This window comes from Heterocephalus glaber, unplaced genomic scaffold, assembly GCF_053883595.1.
Source record: "Heterocephalus glaber isolate CG9 unplaced genomic scaffold, H.glaber_assembly_v1.0 deba00001788, whole genome shotgun sequence".
NCBI lineage: Eukaryota > Metazoa > Chordata > Mammalia > Rodentia > Bathyergidae > Heterocephalus > Heterocephalus glaber.
In genome coordinates, this window is record NW_028258471.1 from 323460 (window position 1) to 336098 (window position 12639).

A 12639-nucleotide genomic window follows, 5' to 3' on the forward strand; every position below is an offset into this window, starting at 1 on the left:
CCATGGCACACTGAGCTGGAAGCCTCCTCCATGCTGTGAGCTGTGGCACGCGTACCCGGAAGCCTCCTCCTGGCTGGGAGCTGTGGCACGCTGACCTGGAACTCTTCTCTGGGCTGGGAGCTGAGGCATTCCGACCTGGAGGCCTACTCTCTGTTGGGATCTGTGGCACACCTACCCAGAAGCCCCCTCTAGGGTGGGAGCCACAGTACGCCTACCCGGATGCCTCTTCCTGGCTGGGAGCTGTGGCATGCTGACCTGGAAGTCTCCTCTGGGTTGGGAGCCGTGGCATGCTGACCCAGAGGCCTCCTTTGTGCTGGGCTAAAAAAAGCCTTTTAGATGACATGGAACATACCTGGTCTGCCCAGTGTGCCAATCCCTCACTTGTCATGGAAGGGAAATGAGATGCCCTTGAATGCCTCTCCGAACAACCAACTATTAGAAACAATGTATTTTTTTTGGTAATTTTAATTTTATTAGTACATATTTGCAGTACATAATGATAACATTCATCATACAGGATCTGTACAAGTACATAATACATTGTAATTCTTTTTTTGGTCACCCTCTTCTCCCTCCTAATCTTTCTCTCCTCACTTGCAAAACCTCTATTTCCAGTTTTTTTTCAATTCTTTTTCTTTCCTCTAAATCCCATTTCCCTTCCTTTCCTATCCTCCCCCATCTCTTGTTCTCCTTCCTATTTGAAAAAGTTCTCCCTATTTCCTAATATCTATCCTCTATTTTTGCTCCTTTTTTATACTTTGGGTTTCTTACTCAAGAAATACAGTGTCATATTTAAACGTGTACGTCTAATTCATTTCACTTAAGATTATGGTAAGGTGCATCCATTTAACTAAAAATGCCTCCAGTTTATCCTTCTTTATGATATTTTAATTAATTCCAATTAATCTTTTTTTCTCTTAATTTCTTTTATTGGTACATTTTAGGTATACAATATGTTTACATTTATCATTGGGTGCTTGTACCTGTACATGATGTATCTTGGTTCTTATTTTTTTCCCATTTCCTGTGCACCCTTCACCCCCTCCAGCCTTCCCCATTTATAGACTGTTTCCATTTTTTCCTTTTCTCATAATTTTTCCTTTCTCTTCTTTCCTTTCCCTTTCCCCTCCTACTTCCCCTACTCCTTTGCACCTTTTCTTCCTATTTCAAATTATCAATTATTCCTTTTAGTCATTTTAATGCTTATTTACACTTTGTTTCTCACACCAGAGAAACTACTTGGTATTTACACGTGTCTTATTTATGTCATTTAAGTGTATGGCCTCAATATGCATCCACTTAGCTGTAAATGTCTCTCTTATTCTTTATGACTGAGTAGTACTCCATTTTATTAAAAAAACCACATCTTCTTTGTCCAGTTTCCAGTTGATGGGCACTTGGGCTGTTTCCAAGCTTTCCCTACTACAAACTGTGATGCTATAAACATGGGTGAGCATATATCACTGTGGTATGATTCTTTTAATTCTTTTGGGAAGATCCACAGCAAGGGAATAGCTGGGTCAAATGGGTCCTCTAGTCCTTGTTCTCCATACTGATTTCCACAGTGGTTGGACCAATCTGCATTCTCACCAACAATAGAGAAGGGTTCCTTTCTCTCCACACCCCTGCCAGCATTTGTTATTGGTTGATTTCTTTCCAGCCACTTTTTTTTTTTTTTTGGTACCGGGGATAGAACTCAGGACATTGTGATTTTGAGGCAGGTGGTGGAACCACTGAGCTAAATTCCCGTGATTTCTTGATAGCAGCCATTCTTTCTGGGGTGAGGTGGAATCTCAGTGTTGTTTTCATCTGCATCTCTCAAATGACCAGTGATGTTGAACAGTTTTTCATAAGTTTATTTGCTGCTTTTATTTCTTTGTCTGAGAAATATCTGTTCATTTCAGATCCCCATTTTTTAATTTGGTCTTTAAATTTGGGGGGGTCCATTTTTTCAGTTCTTTATATATTCTAGATAGTAATCCTTTGCGGTACAGCTGCTCAATATTTTTTTCTCAGATTGTAGATGGTCTCTTAGCTCTGTTGGTGGTTTCTCTTGCAGTGCAGAAGCTTTTTACTAAGATGAGAACCCAGTGGTTGATTCTTTGTGCTAGTCCCCGCGCTTCTGAGGTTTTGTTCCTAGTCAATGTCTTCAAGGGTTCTACCTAACTTATCTTCCAGCAAGTTTAGTCATAAACTTTTTTTTAAAGGAAGACATTCAAAGAGTGCCTCCTTATTGAAGGTCCTTGATAGGCAACTTTGCCTCTTAGGATGGTCCTAATATTACCCTGTCAAACTTTCCAACATAGTCTCTACTCAAGAAATTCAAACATGTAATATTAGCAGGTGTGGGTTAATAAAAATTAAGTATCTCCACAATTGTTTGAGATTTTGGAGTAGGTAAGACTTGTCAGAGAATACACTATTGAAACAGAGGCTTTAGTACTGGTATTATAAGCCTAAAACCAGCCCCTAACTCATATTAAATGCATCATCAAATGAAAACATTCTTTAGGGCTAATGTAAATCTATATAAAACAAAGCTATAAATTAAGGATTAACTAAAATGACACTGGAATTTATCTAGTATTAGAGTATCTATTAGCTTTCCCATCAAACTTAAAGTTTACAGTACAGTACAAGGAAATGAAACAAAGGTGCCTGATACTTCATTAAAAAGTCAAGAATAATGTCTTTACCTGAAGCAGCTCTATTGCTTTTGTGTGCTGTTTTTCCCGGCAGAGATGGGCAGCTTGGATTAACACAGGCAGGAAATGCTCAGGACTTTGGGACTGTAAACCAGTAGATATTTTGCGGCATTGCTCCTGGTTTGTGTACATAGTAAGTAAAGCTTTGTTAAATTCTATAGCGTGCAGTTGTTTCTTGGAAAGATCAAACTCTACTTCTGCACTGGTTAATTTCACCTTCTTGGAGTCAAAGACATTTTGGTCCTTATTAATGGTAATGATGTTATTTCCAATTACAGCTAGTAATCCCACATATGTTGGCTTCAGTCTTATTATCTGATTGTAAAGCTGCAAAGTCTCCTCTGTATGACCCTGAAGCTGCAGAATGTAGGCCATCTGACCATGAATGATGGCCAGTTCTGTCTGTGGGTCTTCCTCCGTTCCATCAGAGTCTTCTGAAAAGGACTAGTGGCAAAGATCTTTAGCTTTCTGTAGGATTTTCATTGCCTGGCTCAGCTGGCCTTGTCCAATTAGTGCACAGGCAGTGTTGTAGCACAGTTCGTGGGTGCCTTCTTGGAGGCCCAAGTTCTCTGGAACCATTTTTTCCCAATTGCTTGGAGCTGCAACAACTGCTGAAAGGTTTGTTTTCCTCTTTTCATCATAATCATCTTGGGACTTTCGCATGAGATCTCTATATACAGCTAAGCATTCATCATAGCGTTCCAAACGGTATAACACTTTTCCATACAGGTCTTTTAGCTTTTCTGTTTTCTGGTTGGCACTTTCTGTTGCTTTCAAGGCACTTTCAATTCTGTTGAGCCTATACTCACAATGTTCCTTCTCAAAGGAGACAGTATTATTGGCTAAAACCTTGGTATGCATATTGATGACATTCAAGGCTTCCTTGAAACTTCCATTCTGAATAAGGCAGACCACTTTACAGTGCAGGGCAGTTATATTGTCCTTGTTGATCTTGTTGATGGTCTTCAGAGCTTGTGTGAAGTCGCCATTCTGTCTATAATGGTTCACTTCACTCCACAGTGCAGGCACCGAAACACCCCCACTGCCACTGCTGCCATCTTGGAGGACTAGAAACAACGTATTTTATATATGTTACACCCTGACAATGCCCAACACACCTTACACACTCATTAAAGTATAATCTTCACCAACTATAGAAATGATCCCTGAAAGTATAGCCTTACTCTTAAGTGGAATAAATAGGACACATGTGTAAATACTGAATAGTTTCTCTGGAGTGAGAAAATGAAAGTGTAAATAAGGATCAAAATGATAATAGATAATGTGAAATAGGAAGAAAAGGTCCAAAGGGAAAGGGGAAGTGGGAGGGGTAGGGGAAAGGAATAAATATGAAAAAAGGAAAAAATGGAAACAAAGTCTTTGGAGGGGTGGAGGGGTTGAAGGGAGGGCAGAGAATGTGGAAAAAATAAGGATAAGATATATAAAGGTACAAATTCCCAAAAATGAATGTCAGCATATTGAATACCTAAAATGTACCAATAAAATTAATGAATAAAAAAAAGGTACAGTCTTAGTATGTCTGCACCTATATTTCATACTTTAAAAGTATATTTCAGGGTGTGGTGGCGCACACCTGTATTCCCAACACTCGGGAGGCTGAGGCAGGAGAATCGCTGTGAGTTCGAGGCCAGCCTGGGCTACATAGTGAGTTCAGGGCCAGCTTAAACTGCAAAGGGAGACCCTGACTCAAAAAACCAAAAAAAAAAAAGAATATTTCAGCTGGGTGAGATGATGTATGCCTGTAATTCTAACACTTTGGGAGACTAAGGCTAGGAAGATCACAGTTCAAGCCAACCCTGGGCAACTTAACAAGATTCTGCCTCAAAATAAAAAATAAGGGCGGAGGATTTAGCTCAGTGGTTTTGCCACCTGCTGCACAAGCACAGGGACCGGAGTTTGATCCCCGGTAAACAGATAAATAAATAAATAAATAAAGGGCAGGGGATCTAGGATAGTTCTGGGTAAGATCCCCAGTTCTGAAATAAAAAGCACATTTTTTATCACTTAGTGCTGGGTAATATACGGTAGTAATATAAAGTGCCTTGCACACACCTCTGGAGGTAATTTAGACATGCAAAAACATAGTTTAAGAAAATTCACTTAATTAAAATCCATTTTCCACAAGGAAGGGGTGATTTATTGACTAGGTTAATGAATAGACCTCATAGTAAACAGGCACTAGGTCAACTGGAAACTGCATTTCATATTAGTGTCTGTGTTCTAGTTGGCTGAAGCGTAAGAGCCAATAGTTATCACATTTGCTTATGACTCAAATCTTGATTCTTAAAATCTCACCGGATCCAAATTTCACTCACATGCCTTCTCTGACAGAGGCATGGCAGGCAGAGCTGGAGGCTAGTTTGTTAGGTACTTCAACTTCATGGCCTACAGTGCTCTCAGCAACTTTTCCATCCAAAACCTATGGTGGTGAGGGATGGCTGATGGGATGGCATCTTCCCAAATAAAAATAAGTGAAGGAGATGGAACTTAGTGCAAGCTGCCTTTTATGATGATATCTGTAGATTGTTGTGCTCTGGTTTTTCTAAAAGCCAGAGCTGCAGGGGTGCTTTGTTCTATGGCCACTGATGCTTTCCCTGAGATTCTTATACCAAAAAGACCATTAATCTTCAGACATCAGACTCCCTAATAGCACAATGAGGAAGAAGCAGAGTGAGTGCACTGTGTGTGCATGTGCACACATATGTGTGAGGTGGATGATTCAGCCAGCTGGTCTTCTGGACCTTATTTAGTGAAACAAATGAGATTAAATCAATTAACTTTATTTTAGTAAGATTTGAAGAAACAGCTGGGTGTGGTGGTGTACACCTGTAGTCTCAGCACTGGGGAGGCTGAGGCAGGAGGATCGCTGTGAGTTTCAGGCCAGCCTGGGCTACATAGTGAGTTCAATGCCAGCCTGAACTAATAGTGAGATCTTGTCTCAAAAAACTGAAAAGGGGCCAGGGATTTAGCTCAGTGGCACCGCGCCTGCCTTGCAAGTGCAAGGTCCTGAGTTCAATCCCTGGTACCAAAAAAAAAAAAAAATGATAATAATAATAAGGGGCTGGGGATTTAGCTCAGTGGTTTCACCACCTGCTGCGCAAGCGCATGGACCTGAGTTTGATCCCCGGTGCCAAAAAAGAAAACTGAAAAAAAAAACTTTTAAAGAAACAAAGCCCAATATTAACAATCATAAGTAATTGTCATAACAAATGTTTCTCAACATGTTACATAATAATATGCACCAAGAAAAAATATAAAACATAATGTACCTTTGAATATCAAATAGTATCCCTATTCAGAGTTCATTTTATTTGAAAATATCAGCCCATTTTTCATGTCTTCAGAAAAATATTTGTTAGTACTGACTAATAAGAATCTGTTCACGGATGATCAAATGGACTGTTTTAATTGCACTACAACTTTTAAGAAGCAAGTCATAAATTTTCACTATCCCAAAAGAAGAAAGTATAACTTTTTAAAAAATTTTCTGGTGGGAAAAAATGACAAAGAAATAAGAGGAAACTAGGTTTCTTTTTAGGTTCATTGTGAAATGAAAGATGTTTTGGTTAAGAAAATAACTGCTTCTCAAATAAATGATTTCTTTAGGAACTGAAAATACAAGACAAAGTTATTTCAAAGTACAATTACTGCCTTGGAATAACTACTTCTAGGGAAATGATGAAACAGGTGAAGTTTATCTTTATAGTATTCATCTCCTAACATCCCAGTTGCAAACTCTTCCCATTTCCCAACAATGCATGAAGAGACTTTGCACACTGTTCATGAGTCAGGATTCACAACTCCTGGCTCTCTGCATTTTAGAAGTTCACATCTGTAGCCATCTCCTCTGACTGTTCTGTAACATGGCTGAGCATTAGACACTTTGAGAGTGAGTAAATGAGGCCATCTGTCCAGATGAACAATTTTCATCACTTTCTATAGTCCTGCTTTAACTTTTCTATACCTTGATATTCCTAATCATGGCTGTTGGAGGAATTTCTTTGTAAAAGTGGTCATGGGGGGAACCACAGAGAAAACTCATCACTAAATCCAAAGGAACGAATGTGTTAGGGTGGAAATTTAGTGAGGCTTCTGGATGGGATATATGTTTATACAAGAGGTTTAGTGTTCCTTGAGTCACTACCTAAAATGACAGTCTACTTTCATCTGCATCAGTTTACTCCTGGGCATTCCCAAATCAACTGTCATTGGGAGGGTTAGGATTCTTATGATTTTCATATGACAGTTTTATCATATAAAGGAATTTTTCTTCCTGTACTAATAGGGCTTAGGGCTTAATCTTGCTTAGCTTCTGAAATTAGATGAACTCTTTCAGACATGTTCAGGGTGGTATGGCCATAGGCTACAAAGGCATTTTTTTTTCAGAAGTGGGCCATTTTTGTGGCTTGTGATTGAGGATTTGCATACCTTCATGAAGCTGGCCAGATGACACTGGGTATTCAAGTTCACAGTAATCCCCACTTTCAGTGAAAGGAATGTGGGCCTACTGTGTGACATTGTTCTAAGTGCAGAAAATAGAATGCAGAGAATTAGAAGACCAGGTTCTAGTTCTGGCTCTGGCATTTATTGGCCTTGTGGCTAATCATTTCACTTAATCTCCTACTATTTTCAAATCCATAAACAGGGATAATAATTGAATCTTCTTGATCCACAAAGATACTGTGTAAAAGTGCTTTATATACCACACAACGGAGATGCAAGTCCTATAATCTTCAAGATGGAAGCCTCTTTAGAGATCATCTAGCACTCTTTATTTCATATACTGTATAGGAAAACTGAGGTTCAGAACGGATGAATGACTTGATCTAAGTCAATGACTCTCATTCTAAGGTGATGCTTAGAATTGCTTGGCAAGCTTTTTAACTACTGCGACTTGGTCCCTGGCCCAGACTATCACAGGCTCTGGATCTGGGGTCCACTAGGCATGGGTGGTTTTTGAAATCCTCCCAAGTGATTCTAATGTATATCCATGATTAAAAACTGTTGCCTAGATCATATAACTTTAAAACAGTGAAAACAGGAAGTAGTCTGGCCTTCCATCCAGAGGTTACACTGCCATATTGGAATGATGCCTCATAGCTAGTAGACAGTGGCAGTAGGAGAAGTCAGGGATTCCTGCTGAGAGTAAGCTCCAAGATTCCCTTGGTGAAGCTGCACAGCTACCCAGCTACTTGGGTGGGAAGGATGAGTCACATCTGTGACTAGGGATTGTGCTGCTTCATCTGATGTAGTGCTCTGTCTGATGTACTGTTTTGTCTGATGTAGAGCAAGACCTAGTTTTCTGGCATTTCATGCCTGACAACTAATCATCCTTGACCCTACACCCTCACTATAATTCTCAGAACTAATCAGTAAATGTGTTCATTTACTGGTGCAGCCAAAAGCTCCTTTCATCAAGAAATAACTATGAATGTCCTTTGAGACAAGAGGAGGCAGAAGTTTTGGGGGTAAACTTTAAAAGAGAAGACTTTGGAAGAAATTTTAAATAATTGTAAGAAACTTACTGGGGTTGTTTTCAAGGCTGAGGTATTCAATAAAAGTAAATAAGTGTCTCATAGAAGTTTTTAAAGCTCTGCTTTCATTTCTGGGGGGATAATCTTTAAAAAAATCATCTAAGCCTGCTCAAAAATCTATAGAAATATCTTATATCCAAGAATTTTCCTGTATTTTAGTGTATATATTTGGATTTGGCTTCACTACCATAGCGGTGCTAAACAGTAGGTCTGTAATTGGCTTCGCTGATGAGAAAACACTAAGCAATGTGATATGTAAATGAGGTAGTATGTATGCTAATGATGTTATAGCAGCTATTCAAAGCCAGGAAATGCAGAACCAGAACATGCCCAAAGAGTGGAAGAACTGAGTTGTTATTGGGCACATTGCACCATGGCGATGCCAAGGTCAAAAGAACCTAAGCCACAGCAATCAGTAACAAAACTTTGCTGTGAGCAAAGATATTCAGTGTCAGCAAAACAGTATAATCTATCATAATTTAAAAAACTCTTAATAGTGAAAAGTTTTTCACCAGCAAATGTTAATGATTAACATTCATTATGAATTATGAATACATGATAAGGATTGAGCAAAGGGGCTAGGGTGAACTGAAAGCAGATGACCTGGGATTCTAGAGACGGGGAAAAACTTTAGGGGGTAAAAAAAAAACTATACAAGAGTCAAAATTCAGAATATGCTGATATAACAGAAGGAATTGAAACACTACTGCCAGCAACTACCATAAAGGTCTAGGGCAGTGACGGTAAACCTTTTAGAGCTTTTAATAACAAAGTGTGGCTGTGGCACACGTCTCGTAGGTTTGTCACCACTGGTCTAGGAGATCAGTACACAAAGTTGGGGCAGACTCGGGCTGAGGATGGCAGGGGGCAAAGCTAGGTTGGACAAAAAAAGAAAACAAACTGTGTCTAACATTGGTGCCCTGAGGCTTACTGCAATGGCTAGTGGAGATTAATGGTATCTTTTATTATTTGAAGCAGTAATGGAGGACTAATAGTACATACTTTTCTGAGTGATCACTGTAAGACTGCTCCTGAGTGTTGCCATGGGCATACAGATGTGGATGAACACTGGATCACAGGGTGTCAGTCAGCACTGACAGGGCTTGTAACTCAGAAGCCAGAAATGAGGGGGCCTGAATGAAAACATTTCTTTTTGAGAAAAATATTTCCTTTAGTAATCTGTGGATATTGCTATGTGCAGAAATGAAAGTTCAGTGTAATTTCTGTCTCAGGCTTCTTACCTGTTCCTTTTGTATTTAGGGGAAGATTTTTATTAGAATAATAGTAACATGTATTAACTACATTATTAATGCATCAGTAGTCCCAAATTTTGTATACGGAGTCACAAAGACCTGAAATCCACTGAGAGAAAAAAGGAAAACTAGGGGAAATAAAGTTTCTGAGCTGAGATAAAGACCAAGGAAGAGGAGGTGCAGTCACAGTTGCTCAGCCATGCTCATAGAAATGGCGGCAAGTACATTTGTGGGTAAAAGCACATAGCATATCATAGCAGAGACATAAGCACAAAACTATCTTAGAGATCTTTCACATTTCTTTTAGAAAAAATATTTCATCATCAAAAATATGCATCTTTCCACTTGAATATGAAATTAAAGACAAATTTAAGAATGACCCACCTTACTCCAAGCATAATTCCAGGTCACGTAACTGTCACCTCCCAGAAGATCCTTGAGCCAGGTGACTGGGTTTTGATAAATCTGACCATTTTCTACCTTAATTTTACCACTCATTAAAATACTGGCCTTGTGGGTAGTCTCCTACAGTGAAAAACAAGAACAAAAATTAAGATAAAAGTTGCTAAAAGAAGTGAACTGTTTCTGGCCATGATCAAATAACAGGGACCAAATTTAGTCTAACACAATCAAAATCTGACAAAATATATGAAACAATGGTTTGCAAGACGTAAAATATGAGGCAACAAAGTACAGTAATCCCTGTGTGGCAGGAATTTAATGTGGTAAGCTGAAAACTGTCTTTGGTTACTGCCCTGAGAGTTTCCAGGTCACAGTGTAGGGAAAGGTGGACTCACAAAGGCGAAGAGATAGAGCTAAAAGCCTAGGGACAAAGGAGGCTAGCGTCTGCAGGTGAAAGCACTAAAGAAGAAAGAAATAAAAAAGAACTCTGTAGCTCTTCAGAAGATCCTCAAGTGTCGAGCAGAGTAGTGATCCATGTATATATGTGAGGAAATTGAGCAAGGTTAAAAAAAAGAACCACTTGAAAGGATTAGAGGCAATGATACCGGGATACTCCTTGAGAGAAGGAAGTAATGTCCTTAACAAGAGTAGAAAAAACTCAGGGTACATAACAGTCTTGCCTCAACAGTAGAAAATAGTCCTTCACAGTTCCAATTTTGTGTAACAAATCTTAATAACAAGACTCAACGGATCAAACTACTTCCAAGTAATTTAAAGATACTTTAGGACAAATTTCTAAAAATACAAGAATATAAAAATATCCAGCATTCAATGAGGCAAATTTCAGTGTGTGGGATCCAATTAAAAAAATCAAGAATCTTGAATAAAATAATATTAACATAAAAGGTGAATGAATTAAACAATTTCATCAAAAGGCAAATATTGTCTAATTGGATTTAAAAACAAGTTCCCATGACATAGTTCACACAGGAGACAGACACTACATTCAAGGAAACAGATCAACTGAAAGTAAACAGAAAAGTATAACACAAAAAGAAACTGCAAGAAAACTGGAGTAAATAGTCTAATATAGTATCATACAAAATAGACTTTTAAACAAATATCGCTACTAGAGTCAAAGAGGGACATTTTATAATGCTAATAAGGTCACTGAATCAAGAACATAAAACAGTTATAAACACATATACACTTAAAATATAAAAGAGAACTAAAACAATTAACTGAAGGGAGAAATAAATAATTCAACAATAAGAGCTGGAGAATGTCAATGTTCTACTTTCAATAAGAAGGTATATAAGTCAAATAGGCACCCATAGGGTGGGCCAGGGATTTAGCTGAGTGGCTCTGCTGCCTGTCTCCCAAGTGCAAGGTCTCAAGTTTGATTGCCGTTACCAAAAAAACCCATAGGGCCCTAGAGCTAAGAGGATATTGTGACTGGATGGAACCCAAGACTGCAGATCCTGGAAAGACCACTCATTCAAAAACAGAGGAATTTTTTCTTAGACTCAAGATACTTTGATTTTTATAGTTTATTATTTTCTCTGCTTAACTGGGGCTTTTTTGGGGGGGGTTATGTTTTTTATCCCTTTTTGTTTGACTTTTATTTTTTTGTTTATTCCATTTCTTTTCTCCTTTCAACTTTTTTCCCTGCCTTCTTATCAATCTTTTATATCCTATATTTTGCCATCTTTCTTTTCTCTCCTTTTTTGAATTCATTCTTTTCTGTGACTGTTTTCTAATATTATTAGTTTCCTTTTAGGTATCAGTAGGGTTCCTCTATATCACTTTTTTATAGATGTGAATGCCCACATTAAAAGAACAGTATAAGCCCAAATAAATAACCTAATGATATATCTGAAGGTCCTAGAAAAACATGAACAATCTAAATCCAAAACTAACACAATGATGCCAATTATAAAAATCAAGGAAGAAATTAATGAAATTGATACTAAAAAATAATACAAAGAAGCAAATGAATTGAAGAGTTGGTTCTTTGAAAGAATAAACAAAATAGACAAACCAAATCTAACCAAAAATGGAGAGAAAAGACCCAAATCCATGCAATTAGAAATGAAAAAAATGAAATCATAAATAGACCCTACCAAAATAAAAGATTATTAACAAATACTTCATAAACCTTGTATATCAATAAGTTGGAGAAGTCAAAAGAAATAGCTTCCTAGATATTTATGAATTACAAAAACTGAACCAAGAAGATTTAAAACCCCTGAATAATCCAATAACAGGCAATAAAATAGAGGCCCTAACACAAAACCTACAAACCAAGAAAAGCCCAGGTCTTGAGTGATTCACGGCTGAATTCTACAAAAACTTTAGGAACTATGTAACACCAACACTCTTCAAGTTCTTTAATGAAACTGGAAGGGAAGGAGTACTTCCAATGGCATTCCTGAAAGCTACCATTACCCTGATTCTAAAACCAGACAAGAATTCAACAGAAAAGAGAACTATAGACCAATCTCTTTAATGAATTTAAATGCAAAAACCCTTAATAAAATACAGGCAAACAGGATGCAACAAATCATCAAAAAGATCATACATCATGACTAAGAAGGCTTCATCTGAGGAAAGCAAGGAAGGCTCTATACACAAATCAATAAATGTAATACATCACATAAACAGAAGCAAAGACAAAAATCACATGATCATCTCAATAGATGCAGAAAAAGCCTTTGATAAAAT

The 12639-nt window shown here is 38.0% G+C and overlaps 1 protein-coding gene and 1 pseudogene across 1 annotated transcript in view; both read right to left on the reverse strand.

The window, feature by feature from the left end:
* The window catches only part of Ankrd31 (ankyrin repeat domain 31), a 257731-nt gene that overhangs the window by 30798 nt on the left and 214294 nt on the right, over positions 1-12639 (reverse strand). The window contains exon 23 of the mRNA XM_021252381.2: positions 9898-10038. Within this exon, the coding sequence (XP_021108040.1) occupies positions 9898-10038 (141 nt within the window). The remainder of the gene's footprint in view (positions 1-9897; positions 10039-12639) is intronic.
* On the reverse strand, positions 2661-5063 carry LOC106008666 (signal recognition particle subunit SRP72 pseudogene; annotated as a pseudogene).